Raw genomic sequence first — 14,948 nt, forward strand, 5'->3', positions numbered from 1 at the left:
ACCACTAGTACAAATGAAATATAGACAAGTTCTAAATTCCCTTCTCTCTGAAAACAATCATTCACAGGTTTTGTCGACATAAACCTGCCAGAGAACTTATTTTCAGTATTATTACATCTAAATAGCCTTACATAACAAAAAGAACACAATCGATGCACAAAATGATACATTAGCTTGACAACCAAAGAAGGAGACAAGGATGACGTTGCACAGCAACCAATGAAAGGTTTAATGTGAAAGTTGTGAGTCCACATACAATTTGGACAAGAAAAGAGGAAGCGCTACTATAAACAGAAAACAGCGCCGAACATGTGTTGCATCTTTGTAAAGAACTTAATCGGATGATGGCGATGCCCCGAGAAGTGCGCGCAAGGTGGCGACTCTGCCCTCTGCTTCTTCCTCCTCAGCTGGAAGAACTGTTGCATTATCTCTGAGCACTCCGTGGACAGGATACTGCACCTTACGGTTATCTTCAGATGGAAAGAGTGGACAGGCCCGACAGTTTGCTTCTGATTCGATGGGTCCAATATGCTTGTTTGCACCTCTACAAGGAAAAGCCTATAATACAAGTGCAACAATCTCTCAAGTTTTCATGTCAATGAATGGAATGTATAGAATTGACAACACATATATTGGTATGGAATCCACTGGCCATTATTCAAAGCAGTCCACTTGTACATGACTTGACTCTCAGAACTATTTGTAGGTGATTTAATCTCATGTATCAACTGGAATGTCTAAGTAAAGTCCCCATCTAAAATTTTCGGATCTGTCAATCTGATTTGTGTCTGAGAGGGATACTAGAATGGAATGCAAAGTTAAATATGTGTTAGCTAACGAAAAGCAACACATCTAATAGGTTCTTTACTTGCTTGGACAAGTGGGGAATAATTGTTTTTACTACCAATTTAAATATAATATTAAGCTATTTAGGAGTGAGTTTACCAAGGAGCTAGGCTTGGGAAGTTGATTATTAGTCACGAATTTATGTTTGATGTGTGGTGGGAATTTGAGAGAAAGTTTCATCCCGTGTGAATTAACACCGGACTAAGGAAGAGATATGTGGGAATTAGCCTCTTAATTCACATTTTTTTCCTTTCCTGCGTAATTTCCTTGTCCCCAACCAAAATACCTTCCAAAATCTCATCCCCTGCCACTACTTCCCCCTTAACAAACAAGTTATAAGCTTTGGGGTGGCATTAGAGTTGCTCTTAGGTGTAGGGGTTGTTCAGTTCAGCCTGAGTTGGAGACAGGACAGATATGGGAACAAGTGGAATAGGATGAGCGGATGCACTATTGACCTTGGCATTGGTGGTGCGTTTATTACATATTTATTTTTATTTACATATTTTGTGTGAACTAATTCATGGATTTAATGTATGAATCCAGAGCCTCGGTCCACCCATCTAGAAAAGAGAGGGCAATTACTAGTAATTAGCATAATTCTAGACAGGACAATGTATTGCATTGTTTTGTACGTTCTGAGTACACACGGTTGGTATGGTAGGAATCTTCACTGGCTTGCCTTTGTGCCAGGGTGATATAAGGAGTCGTCGGGACCATGTTCCAGCTGAGTTGCACATTAGTAGATTGGTAGTACAATCTTTTGGAACTATGCATAAAACTGCGAGAAGAGAAGCTAGCCTCTGATCCGAGACTGTTGTTGTTCTAGGTGAATAGTGATAATGATGTCAAGTCATACTGTCTAGCGGATTCATAAGTTTGAGAGGCATCGGGATAACGTACTCTCCCATACATCACTCTGTACCTCATCATTTTCTTTTAGAATGAAGGCTTAAGGAGGGCCCGGCTTTGAATTAACAAAGCCATCAACCAGCTAGGATTATAATGTAAAATTACCCGTGCTTCATCATTAGTGTCTGCCTCTAGCAGGAGGAACGGGAACCATGTGCCCACCACCTCATCATTTTCTTTTAGAATAAAGGCTCAAGAAGGGTCCGACTTTGAATTAATAAAGCCATCAACCAGCTAAGATTACAATGCAAAATTACATGTGTGTCATCATTAGTGTCTGCCTCTAGCGGGAACGGAAACCATGTGCCCACCAATAATTTGGTGTGGCTTCAATGCTGGACTGGCCTGAGAATTATGCTTGTTGTCATACTTCTCGTTGAGCTCTAAACATGACTGGTGTTTCTAGGAACACGTAGACGCCATCTCCACATCGGTGCGCAGCTATGCATCCATCTCCACGCCGATGCAACTCTGCATCTACAAAAGTGATTAAAAAACCAAAAAACCAATTCGGTGCCTAGGCTCGTCTGCACCCGGTCAGAAAAAAAATCAAAACAAATACTAAAAAATGCAAAAAAAATCCAATATTTTTGTGTGATAGATAATTATATGCGTGAGGTTCGTTCCAAATTTCAACTTATTTGGACATTTGAGCAGCTCTCGGCAAAAAAAAAACAAATTGGGTCAGAACAATGTGTGAACAGTAAACTTTTTTACAGACCCTGAATTTGTCTTTTTTGCTGAGAGTTGCTCAGAGGTCCAAATGAGTTGAAACTTGAAGCGCACCTCACGCATAAACTTATCTACCATACAAAAAAAATTGGAATTTTTTGAATTTGTTTAGTATTTGTTTTGATTTTTTTGTTAGGGAGGATGCAGATGAGCTCGGGAGCAAAAACGCCGCACTCTGCACTGTTTTTTACACATCCATATCGAACTGTCTCAATGATAACCTTGTGCTCTCTTTTTTACCCTTTTGCCACTAGTACAAATGAAATGGACGAGTTCTAAGTTCTCTTCTCCCCAACACAAGGAAATTATTTGCAGGCTCTGTAGACATAAACCTGCCAGAGAACTTATTTTCAGTATTATTACATCTAAATAGCCTTTGCATGACAAAGAAAAAACACAACCGATACACAAAATGACACATTAGCTTGGCATCCAAAGAAGGAAACAAGGATGACGTTGCACAGAAGCCCTGAAAGGTTGAATGCGAAAGCTGCCGAGTCTACAACTACATACAATTGGGACAAGAAAAGAAGTACTACTATAAACAGAAAACAGTGCCAAACATGTGTTGCATCTTGGTGAAAAACTTGATCGGATGGTGACGATGCCCCGAGTAGTGCGCGCGAGGTGGCGACTCTGCCCTCTTCTTCTTCCTTCTCAGCTGGAAGAACTGCTGCATTATCTCCGAGCACTCCGTGGAGAGGACACCACGCCTTACGATTATCTTTGGATGGAATGGGTGCACAGGCCCGGCAGTTTGCTTCTGGTTCGATGGATCCAATGTGCTTGTTTGCCCATCTCCAGGGAAAAGCCTATAAAACAAGTGCAGCTGTCTCTTAAGTTCATGTCTCTGATGAATGAGGTGTATAGAATTGACAGTACATATATGATGATGAAAGCCATTGCCCATTATTCAAAGCAGTTCACTCATACATGACTTGACTCTGGAAACCATTTCTAGGTGATTTAATCTTATATATCAATCTGATTTGTGTTTGAGACTGTTAGAGTACGTAATGGGCCTAATGGCCTGGGCTGGCGGTATAGCCCATTAGTCTTAGGGTTAATTAGAGATAAGGGTCGCTTACTTAGGGGTCAAGTAAACCTTGCTTGGGAGTCAAGTAACCTCTCTATATAAAGAGAGGAGATATATCGATCTAATCAAGCAAGAATTAAGAAGGAAATCCTCTCCCTCTTGCCCGGTCGTGGCGCCCTCCTTCTAGCATCGCCATAACAATTTGGTATCAGCTAACTTCGGTTCGATCATGTCTTCACCGCTGCCCAACCTGTTTCTTCTGCTGCCGGTCACCTCGGCGACCACCACGACCGTCGCCCCGCTCCTACCCGTGCCTGGATCCTCCGTCGCGCCCGCCCCCGCCGTCCTCACCTCGGAGGAGGTGTCTGGGGCGCTGCGGGACCTAACCCAGGCGGTCCAGGAGATCCGCCTGTTCTTGGCCGGGTCCTACATGCCGCACTCGGCTGCGCCGCCCATCGCCGCCACCGCGCCGTCGTGGCTGCTGTGGCAGCCGCCGCACCAGGAGGCCTCCACCGCGCTCGCAGGGCCGCTGCATCCGCCATCCACCGCCACCACCGCCCGCCCTGGCTGCAGTGGCAGCCGCCGCTCCTGGCGGCCTCCGCCGCGCACGGCGCTCTGCAGCAGCCACTGCTGCCCCAGGGTGTCCCCGCCGCGCTCGCCGAGCCGTTGCAGCTGCCATCCACAGCCACCACCGCCCCGCCCTGGCTGCAGTGGCAGCCGCCGCTCCTGGCGGCCTCCGCCGCGCCCGGCGCTCCGTGCAGCAGCCACCGGCGGTCAGCTCCGGTCCCACATCAATCGTGCCGACGGGAGTCCCGATCCACCAGATCAAGTTCCCGCCGTCGCCATCACCGCTTCCCCAGGGCGTCCCCATCCAGCAGATCAAGTTCCTGCCGTTGTCGTCACCGCTTCCGACTTGGATCACTACCCGCCACGTGTCGGCGGCGGTGAGGCTGCAGGCTGCCGCGCGCGGCCTCCTAGCGCGTCGGCGTGTGCGGGAGATGCGTGGTCTGCAGCTGCCGCTCCTCCAAATTGCCCTTCGCTGCGCAAAGGACCTCGATCTCGTCCACTGCGTCGGGGATCTTGGGCATGCGGTTTCCCCCACGGGCGACGGGCATGCTGTCCCGCGGACAGCGACCTCAAAGTCTGCGACATCGGCGGTTGGGGGACGCACCCCTCCTCGTCATTCTCCATAGCAAGCCCTCCACTCTTCCTTGTGCGGTGCGGACCAACAGCCGTCCGGCGGGGAGAAGGCAGGGTGTCACCGACAGGAGCACACCGCGTAGCACCACTGCATTCCGCCGTCGGCCGCCGCGAGGGCGCCTCTGCTGGTCGCTCTTGCGACCACTTCCAGGTGGCCATACACATGCACTCCTTTTGTCCAGGTGGTGTCCATCGGAACCAGGTGGTTGTACACGTGCACGTCCGACGTGCGGATGGTGTCCACTTTTTGTTAAGGGGTCCAAAATAAAGCATCCCAATCCATTTCAGGTTGAGAGTAATAAAACAAGCCGAGATGTAAAAGGCTTGTTTTTAGATGTTAGGTTTGTGTTGCGTCGAGTCATGGTTATAAGTTGGTTAGGCTGCAGCTCGAGGACAAGTTGCATGTCCAGGTGAGGTGTAGTGTTAGAGTACATAATGGGCCTAATGGCCTGGGCTGACGGTATAGCCCGTTAGTCTTAGGGTTAATTAGAGATAAGGGTCGCTTGCTTAGGGGTCAAGTAAGCCTTGCTTGGGAGTCAAGTAACCTCGCTATATAAAGAGAGGAGATGTATCAATCTAATCAAGCAAGAATTAAGAAGGAAATCCTCTCCCTCTTGCCCGGCCGTGGGCAAAAAGGCCCCCGGCCGGCCCTCTCGCGCCCTCTTCTAGCATCGCCATAACAGAGACGGATACTAGAATGAAATGCAAAGTCAAATCTTTGTTAGCTAACGAAAAGCAATACATCTAATAGGATCTTTAGTTGCTTGGAGAAGTGGGGAATAGCTGTTTTTACTTCCATTTTTTATATAAAATTAGGGTATTTAGCATTACAAAGTAGATGGGCATCAGGGAAACAAGCTTCACCTTTTTCTGCAACACGTTCCACATGCAGCCTAATAACCATTTGAACCAGCAAAAAATGAATAAACGCAACTTATGGTGCTGGCATATGGTATCTATCTGATAGAAAGGAAAAGGCCATATTATCCCCTTCCACGTTCAGAAAAGGCTAACAAGATACACCTTTGCCATCGCACTCCAACTAACGTGTATGTACAATCCCACCACCTGGAGTCAAGTATTCATTGACTCGAACTTGGGTTTCTATTTATCGTATTGTCGGAGCCTCCCTTGTAGTTTTTCTGTAAAAAATGTTAGGGCATACCTTGAAGATGGTGGTGTAATCATTCAACCAATAAGGTACATGGATAATCCTTTTTGGCTGTGGAGAACAGGTATGTGTGCGTGTTGGGGAGGGGGGTATGACTAGGATTTTCTCCTTAACTCACTAAGACCAGAAAACGACTAACTACAGCCCAGCATCTGAACTATAACATCATCTTGAGAAGTTAGATTGCCAGATGAATCCAAATAACAATATTTTGAAGGCAAAATATTGTGGTATAAAAAAATAACCAACTATGATATTGTGCTACATGGTAATATGGTATACTTCCCATACCTAACCCAGCTTCCATCCGCTCCAAGAAGCTTGTTCGGGGCTCCCCATACTACAGTGTCAACTCTTGCTTGAAGAATAGCACCAGCACACATTGCACAAGGTTCCAGTGTCACATAAAGTGTTGTATCCTGCATTAGTTTTAGTTAGCAAATTTGTGGAAAGGATGATACATATGTAACAGTCTAAGGATTCACAAAACTGAGGAATTTTGCATACATAACTTTTCATTAAAAAATATTTTACAAGAAATTTCAAAAAAGAAAGATGTACATTGCTTGTGATAACTGAAAAGCAATAGTCTTGCTGAACTTCAAAAATAACAACGAACAAAATTACAGACAATACATCAAGCAAAGACCAAGGACATGGACCTGTCTGAAACTATGAGCCATACACATGTAATTATTGTGCATCGTCAATTATCCATGCCCAATTCCCAAATGTCAAGTTTGAGATGATTATGCACCATATAAATATAAATAATAATCAATATAACAAAGGAAATGACTTAATAGGAGGGCAATGGATTCTCTTGCGATGCTTTGACAGGATTGAGTAAGAAAGAAAAATGGTATTGGGTGTGAAATAGTACCGCCAGGCGCCACGTCTTCAGTTTGCTAGAAGCTTCTCTTATACAAACAATTTCAGCATGTGCAGTTGAATCCCTGAGATCTTCAACTCTGGACACAAAGTTAAGATTTCAGATTCTTTTGGCCAACTGTTGGCTACATCGTACTATAATATACGAGTATTATACTATACTTACAGATTGCAACCACGAGCAATAATTTCACCATTATGTACTAGCACAGCTCCAACTGGCACTTCCCATATATCTGCAGCCCTCTGAGCTTCAAGTAAAGCCTCCTTCATGAATAGTTCATCAGTCTTTCTCTGTTTAGCATCATGCTGGTATGCTTCCTCCCATTCATCAAATGTTTCCTTTAATACCTGCTTATTTCTCTGAATCTTTCTCCTCTTCAGCTCAGCATCTTTATCTTCTGTTCTTAAAACTTCAGGGGCCTTATGCCCAACAATCTTTTCTTTCATCCCAGTGGAACCACCAGTAGGTAATTCCATTAATTCTGAGAAAGCAGATGAGGTAGTTTCATGTGGTACCATTGCCTGGGTCTGAGGAAACTGGTAAGGTGTTATAGCAACTGAAGGTCCATATCTCCAGCTACCTGCATCGTCACTGCGACCAGCTTCCTTAGCTTTGATGGTCGTAGAAGAGGTGCCGGCTGAGACTCCTTTTCCAGCATTAATTTCAGCGGAACCCTGAGTTGAGATTCCGGATGAACTAGCAGCTTCATGTTCGGGTGAATGTCCTACTGTGACATCTACCAAAGTTGATATGCTATCCTCAGCTGAGCTTCCGATGGTATTTCCTTTAGGTGATGCACCCACTTCAGACTGTTTTGCTCTCTCCCCTGAAATCTGCACATCATCCTTGGTTATTTTGGGTGCGGAGTCTCCTTTGGATCTACCTACTTCAGGTACATTGCCAGCTCCTGATATTTGCAAACCTTGTGTACCTGTAGGCAAGCTTTCATCCTTTAGCGTTGATGCTACTATAGATTCTGATTCTCCACTGTGTGACTTCATCAATGAATGGTCATTTTGTTTGCTACTCCAATTTCTCTTTTGAATGCCATCATTATCATGCCCGTGACTTGACAGCCAACCCTCCGACCTCTGAGAATTACTGGATGAACTTTTCCTAAATGATTTGCTGGTAGAGTCATGAGATTCACCATGCTTAACCCAACCAAGACGGACTATGTCTGCAACATAGGCCCAAAGTGACTTGTGAACTTTTTTAGCAATAGCAGTTTCACTTTTGGGTGTCTGAGAGGCTGAGTTGGTACCTCCATCAGCTGAGAACCCTTCCTCCTTATCAGCCGTCTTAAAGGTCTCTTGAGAAGTAGTACTTTGAACATCCCAAATCTCATCTGATGGTCCCTTCATTCTGGACCTGGATGACGATCTCGTTGTACCTTCCATTATGGACTTCTCGGTTTTCTTTGTTGAAGTAGTATCTGCATCTGAGACTCCTCTTTGGAGCTCACTAACGAATTGTCCTACATGAAATGTAGATGATTTCTCTAATCGAGCAGCTGATTCTAACAAGCTTTCGTTGACAGATTTTCTGGTAGATGAACCACCTTGTATATTTTCTCTTGCGGTAGTTTCAGACGTTCCCAGTATTGTTCCTCTTTGCTCCATATCTACATTAATGATAGATGCCTCTTCGGTGCTCTCGATCCCCAAACTAGTAATATCTTTGTCATCAGAGATTCTGCCAGTGCCTGTATGCTGTGAATTCAAAACTGTGTCATGGTGCACTAATCTCCCGGTTTCTTCTACTCTTGTCAGTCTTTCTCTAGAATCCTGGGAGGATTCAGAAAATGTGGTCCCAACTTGATTGCTTCTGTCTATAACAGAACCTTGTGTAATTTGCAGATCACTCTCATCACGGCTATCCCTTGCCCCCACAATATTGAGGGCTGAAGTCCTACGAGCTTCATTGTTGCTTCGGTTATGCGAATTGCTAACAACCGCAGTGTCACTAGCGTGGATCTTAGTAAGATCAATTTGTTCCTCCACACTACTAACAGTGTTTACAGATGAGGATGGCTGAAATTGATCATATATTCTTGTTTGGATATGGCTTTCTGACGTACTTGTTGTAGCAGCATTGTTAGTACAGGCCTTAGTAAGTTCCGCTTGTTCTTGCATCTCTTTTGTGCTGTCACTAACTGAAGCCGAGTGAACTTGACCATACACTCCAGTGTCATGATGACTCTGTGAACCCCTGACTATTGTATTATCGCCAGCAATGACCTTGTTTTGATGGATTTGTTCTTGCTCGCCCCTTGCCTGGTCAATGAGACTTATGCTAGTGATAGAGTTTACATCTGATCTAGTGTCAGAACGATTTTGTGAGCTCCTAGAGGCAGAAATATCACTAGCATGAATTGTGGAAACATCAACATGTGTAACATTCTGCACATCTATGTCCGTTTCATGTATCACCTGCTGGTTTACATACCTCCTTTTGTCTCTTGTAATATGAGTTATATTTTCTACAGAGGTAGATCTATCATCGATATCCAGCTGATTGACTTCCTCATAATTTCTCTGTGAGTGAGAGGCCCTGCTAACATGTTGACTACTATCCATCTTTATATCTGTGAGCTTTTCTGTGTTTGTACTTGAGTCAGTGAGTGCGACAACCTGCTGATCCACCACATCATGCTGATCAATTTGTCTTCTACTGTCACTAGCCATCTTTACAGAACTTAGAAGAGAAGATGACTTATTATCAATGTAGTTTCTTCTATCTTCCAGTTGATTACTCCGTGTTTCTGAATCCAGTTCAGTGTTGTTACCTCTGTTTACTGATATCTCCACTATCCTCTGTGAGCTCTTTGATTCATCCTTTTGTGCCGCTACTTGCTGGTCCACATCGCTACTGTGCTTCAAAATGGAAGAGTTCTTTGAACTGGAAATCAACCTCGTATCATCCTCGGTTATAACCTTGACATCTTGTGTTCCTGTCCTATGATCTCTTACCCTGACAAGCTGTGCATCATCATAACCGTACTCATCTTTCTCATCATTTGACAAACCAACTAAGGAAGAATAGCGTCGGCCTCTCTCTTCCAATGTTTGTGAAGCTCGTCGGTCTACATTATCATCCCACCGCACCCTCGAGGATGAATTCCCCCTTGAAACTCTTGTATCAACAGTCTTCCTTGAACTCGAAGCCCTCTGTGAATCATCCTCATGAAATGCAGATGCAGACCTCTGAGACCTACCATGTGAGTAGTGCTTGCGCTCAGCAATATCTTGATCATCCTCCTCCATATACTTCTTTCTCCTTGTGTTCTGAATAACAAATCTTTCATCATCATTTCTAACGCGCCTCCCATCTCTTCTCACATCATCCTCACTATCGATTTCAAAATCCATCCTCCCTGTTCTCCGATCAAATCTTCGGTCATCCTCATTGTACCTGCCAGCTCCCACTCTTCTAGCATCATACACATCCTCATATTCAGAATCCCTTCTTTCTCTTCTCCGATCATATTTCCTGTCATTCTCACTGTATCTTCTAGCACCAGCATTCCTTGCCTCATCAGATTCAAACTCACTCCTGTCTCTCCCTTCCATCAAGTCGCTTCTTCGCCTTGCATCCTCGTCGTCGATGTAACCCCTCTGCTCCAACCTCCTCCGATGATACCGATGCCTGTCATGCATCCCATTCACATCCCGAATTTCCCTCCGTCGGCCACTGTACCCGCCTTCATCATAGTATTCATTTTCCACACCCTTCCTCTGACGGCAATCTCTACATCTATCATCTTCATCTTCTTCTTCTTCTTCTTTCCACTTCCTTCTAAAACTCGACTTACCTGGCCGCTCCCACTGAGCGTGACCACATTGATCCTCATCCTCTTCATCATCCCAATCACTATGGCATTCCGTCGAACAACTTCTGTGCGGCCACTGGCCGCCCTCATACTCCCATACTTCCTGCCGCACCGCCCTCCCCAGCAACCTCGGCGTATCCCGATGTCCACAGCTAGTTCCGAGACGTAACCTGCCACTGCCGTAGCTGCCGCAACCGCATCCCCGCGCCTTCAATCGCCGGCAACCCACTCCGAGATCCGACCGTCCAGCGCCCTGCCCGCAGCATCGGTGCCCGCGCCCCTCCAATCCCCAAGTAACGTGCTGAACATACGACCTTCCGCCGCCGCTGCCACCGCTGCAGCAGCAGCGGACGGCCGCACGCCGGTGGCAGCAGCTGTGCGGCGGATGCTGCGGGGGCGGGGGCCGGAGCCGCGCGGAGAGGAGGAGGAGGTGAGCGGAGTGGCGGAGGAGGTACCCGTCGAGCAGGAAGCGGGGAGAGAGGTGAGGGTTGAGCGGGAGTAGCTCGCGGTGAGCACCGTCACCGTCGTAGTGCTGCTGGCTGCAGTGGTGCGACGGGGCGTAAGGGGAATGGGAGCTATAGGCCGGCTTCGCGGCCCTGATGGCGAAGGCGGCAGCGGAGTAGGAGCTGTACATGGCGGGAGCGGGACGAGGGACGCGCGGCGACCGCCGGCGGTCCGACCGCCGGAGAGTGGAGCTGTGGGCGCGGGGTTTGAGGTGGGAGTGTCGTCCCGGGCTGGAGACTGGATCGCCCGTGACCGGACGTCAGGGGACTGCCAAACCCACCAGACATGCTTCCCCTGCTGTCCGATCGGAAATGGACGGCTCGGATTGGGCGCCACTGGTTCCTGACACTGGTTCAGTGAGCCACCTGCGGCGCATGCTGTGTGCCGGATCAGACAGCATCGTTAAATTATTTTCCGTCACGCGACTGCTAGCGGCTTAGCAGCTTGAATTGCGTGTACGCGACTGGTTTGCGTTTTTTTTTGGAATGTTGGCAGGAGAGCTGCCAAATTCATTGATCAGAAGGAATGCACTGCATCGAGTGCTAAAAAAGAAGAAATGAGAAAGGGTTGCTCAGTTTATCAAGGAAAACCGGGCGAAAACCTTAGCAGCGCCTAACAAGACTAGGCCTAAAGCATCACAACACATACAACATGTCAGAAGGCCAACACCCCACGACACACCTGACCGGGCACTCGAGCGCTTACGCCGCTACCAAGGTGCACACCGACAACCGTCGTATCAATCCGGGCTGCCACTAGCATATCCACCAAACTCGACGACACCAAAGAGGAACGCTATGTCCGATAGAGCAAACATATGCCGCTTCAATCCCACGAGGTTGGCTGACATAACTCGCCCGACACACTTTGCATGTGGAGGGTGCTTCTGCTGCTCTCACGGAGATGCTACACAAGCCGTTGCCATCTACCTACAAGAGCAATGAGTCCCTCTGGCCGAGTCTAACTTCAAGACGATGTCCTCAAGAGGAGACACGATGCCAAGCAAAGCCAGCGTCATCATCGTCCGACCCGGAAGACCGGATCTAGGGTTTCCCCCGAAGAATGTCAGGCAGGGGAAGGGAGCGGCTGCGACATCGATGCCTCCAACAAGGGGACGGTGCCCGTAGGCGCCGCCATCGACTGCTCCGGCCACAATCGGAGCGCGGCTTTCACCGGCAGCCTCACCCACCCAAATCCGTGACCCAGCCAGCCCTTCCTGCATACCAATTCCATGGCTCACGAGCACTGTTCCACATCTCAGCCCTCAGGCCGCGCCCAGGAGGTCGCCGGCCAGCTATCCCGACAGATCTGCATCGGGAAAGCAAAATGCCCAGATCGGGCTCAGCCCCTGCTCACCACGCCCAGGAGCTTGATGCTCCCGCAACGCCCGCACACCTTCGCGCTGTCCCACGCCCAGCCGACCGCCATACCCGCCGCCGCGATTGCGGCACGCCAGATCCACGCGTGCCCACACCACAGCAGCTCACACTCCGCGCGCGCCGCCCAGCCTCCAGCTCGCAAGGACGTGCCGCCCGACTCCAGCGCGTGTCAGGCCGCGCCGCGCTCGCGCCCGACAGCGCCCTCCACCCGCGCCACCGAGCGCCTCCTCCGCCCAGGGGAGCAGCCCCGCGCAGATCCAGCACCAGGCGAGACGGAAGAGAAAGGCCCGCCGCCGTCGACGCCGTGCGGGCTTTGCCCGATGGCGCTCGCCGGCGGCGGCGGAGGGAGGGGGTGGAGGTCTGCGGCCTGCGGCGGCTAGGTTTTCGCGCCCGGGCCGCCCCGCGGGGGAGCGGCACGGGGCTGGGGGGAGCTACAAAAGATAAGATACTGATTTGCGTTTGGAAAAGGTGGCTTGCTGCAGGTCATGGGCGGCGCGATGACAAGATGCGAGATGTGGATGCAACGTGGGATATCATGGCCTCACGGCATCTTCATGCGGAGGCCTTCCCAGACGATTTTTTCGCGTCGGCACCGAAAAAACGGCTCAGTCGCACCTCAGGAGTCCGATTTTCGTCGGTCTGGGCCAAAATCAGTGCCGGCGGATTCAAGCCGAACCCGGCGCGCTGGGGGCGCTCGGGGGCGCCGGGGCGAGCAGTTTTGGCGCGAGAAAGCCGCGGGCCAGCCGCGTCAGCGACACCGCGCCTCGTCCTCCCCCAACGCCCCGGTTTCCCGCACGGGGAATCAATGGCAAGGCTGCCGCCGGTCAGCCTTGCCATTGATTCCTCACGGGCGGCTCGTCACGGGACGACGCGCCGACGCCTCCCCTTCCTGGCACGTGTACACACGGGCGCGGCACGACTATATAAGCCGGTGACCTCGCTCGCCTGTGGCCACACAAGCCCCGCCCTCGCCGCCGAGCTTTACCTCTCCCGAGCGCCGCCGCCAAGCCCTCTCTCTCCCGTGAGCCACCGCCCAGCCCCTCCCTCTCCCCCCCTATCCTGATGGTCGAGCGTTTCCTAGGAGACAAGGCGGCGGCCAACGGCTTCGGCCGCCGCACTCTCCGCGGACAGGAGTCGCGGCTCCTGTTCCAGGTGAACATCCCGGCGCCGCCGGACATGCGCGCCGGGCCGACGGGCTGGAAGCTCAGCAACGGGGGAGTGCCCATTCCCCCCGTTGCCCGACGACAAGGTCGAGGTCGTGCGCGCCTCCCTCACCGACGCCCAGCTCTCCCTCCCCCAGTACGCCGCCGACAACCACGTGGCTTGGGCGGCGTACTTCCAACGCCGTCAGCAGCAGTGGCTGGCGTCCACCAACGACGCGGCGGTGGTCGGCGGCCTGAAGAACAGCAAGGAGCGCCACCTGTGGTGGGGCGTCCTCGGCCACACACTCGAGGGCATGCTGACGCACCTCGAGGGCGACAACAACCCACCGTTGGCGTACCCCCGGCGAGGGCGGCCGCGGCGCCCCGCCGACGCTTTGGGCCATGGGCGCCAAGGAGGTTCGGCTCCTCCTCCTCTTCCTTCTCACGCTCTTCCTTGCACTCCTCCGGCACTCCGGTGCTGCTCGGCGTCAAGGCCGAGCCCGCGGCGGAGACGCGCTCGGCCGACGCACTCGCAGCGCCGGCATCGTCATCAACGAGGGCGGCCGGCGCGCCTCCTCGTCGGCTCCTCCTTCATGCTTCGTCAAGCCAAAGACGAAGTCGGGGCTCGCGCCGGTGAAGGCGGAGTCGGGTCTCCCCGCCGTGAAGACAGAGCACGGCGAGGTTGAGCTCGACGATGACGCGACCCTTGAATGGGCACGCCATGACTCCCTGAAGATGGCGAGGGAGCGCCAGTGCATCGCCCTGCGGCGCTTCGCGGAGCGCCGCCGGAGCCGCGATGAAGGAGGAGTCGTCATCATCGACGACATCGATGACGACAACGCGCCGCCGCCGCCACCAGTCCACCATGGCGACGTCGAGTCCAGCAGGGGCGCCCGCGTCAAGGAGGAGAAGGCCGACGATGATGACAACAATGACTACTCGGCGTTCAGCTAGTTTCTTTTTTAGATTAGTTTATATATTTGCTATGTAATGAAAATCCGCGAACTTTGTCGAAATATATGCCCAAGTTGGACGAAATTTGTCGTGTTTAGCCGAACTTCGCCGAACTTTGCCGAAATTTGCTATATACTTTTTTTTGAACGCGCCTCGGGGCGGCCCTGGGGCCGATGGCTGGGGACCAACTCGCCCCCAGGCCGATTTTTTGCGCCGGCTCACCCCCAGGCGGCGATTTTAGGCGCCCCCTGGGGGGCCAACGGCTGGAGATGCTCTCACCCTCACACGGCTTTTCTCCGTCACACCACTTCAAACGGGCATTCATTTTATCCGGATTTCATCTGTTCG

At 50.5% G+C, this 14,948-nt stretch overlaps 1 protein-coding gene across 1 annotated transcript; it reads right to left on the bottom strand.

Moving 5' to 3' along the window:
- Nucleotides 1-2,697: 2,697 nt before the first annotated feature.
- LOC119330730 (tRNA(adenine(34)) deaminase, chloroplastic-like) lies at nucleotides 2,698-11,374 on the bottom strand. The gene is made up of 4 exons (XM_037603852.1): nucleotides 6,952-11,374; nucleotides 6,778-6,865; nucleotides 6,186-6,313; nucleotides 2,698-3,299 (listed from the first exon to the last, which is right to left on the bottom strand). The coding sequence occupies exons 1-4, from the start codon at nucleotides 11,253-11,255 to the stop codon at nucleotides 3,026-3,028; spliced, it is 4,794 nt and encodes a 1,597-aa protein (XP_037459749.1). The 5' UTR covers nucleotides 11,256-11,374; the 3' UTR covers nucleotides 2,698-3,025.
- Between the last annotated feature and the right edge of the window lie 3,574 nt (nucleotides 11,375-14,948).

The sequence above is a fragment of the Triticum dicoccoides genome, chromosome 7A (genome assembly GCF_002162155.2).
Source record: "Triticum dicoccoides isolate Atlit2015 ecotype Zavitan chromosome 7A, WEW_v2.0, whole genome shotgun sequence".
NCBI classification, from domain to species: Eukaryota; Viridiplantae; Streptophyta; class Magnoliopsida; order Poales; family Poaceae; genus Triticum; species Triticum dicoccoides.

What these genes read in the sequence shown, in the direction of transcription:
- LOC119330730 (XM_037603852.1), bottom strand. Translation starts at nt 11,255, where the DNA reads ATGTACAGCTCCTACTCCGCTGCCGCCTTCGCCATCAGGGCCGCGAAG. An exon ending in ATTGCTCGTGGTTGCAATCT is followed by an intron (nt 6,866 to 6,951) that starts GTAAGTATAGTA and finishes CTTTGTGTCCAG; the next exon opens with AGTTGAAGATCTCAGGGATT. An exon ending in TGAAGACGTGGCGCCTGGCG is followed by an intron (nt 6,314 to 6,777) that starts GTACTATTTCAC and finishes AAACTAATGCAG; the next exon opens with GATACAACACTTTATGTGAC.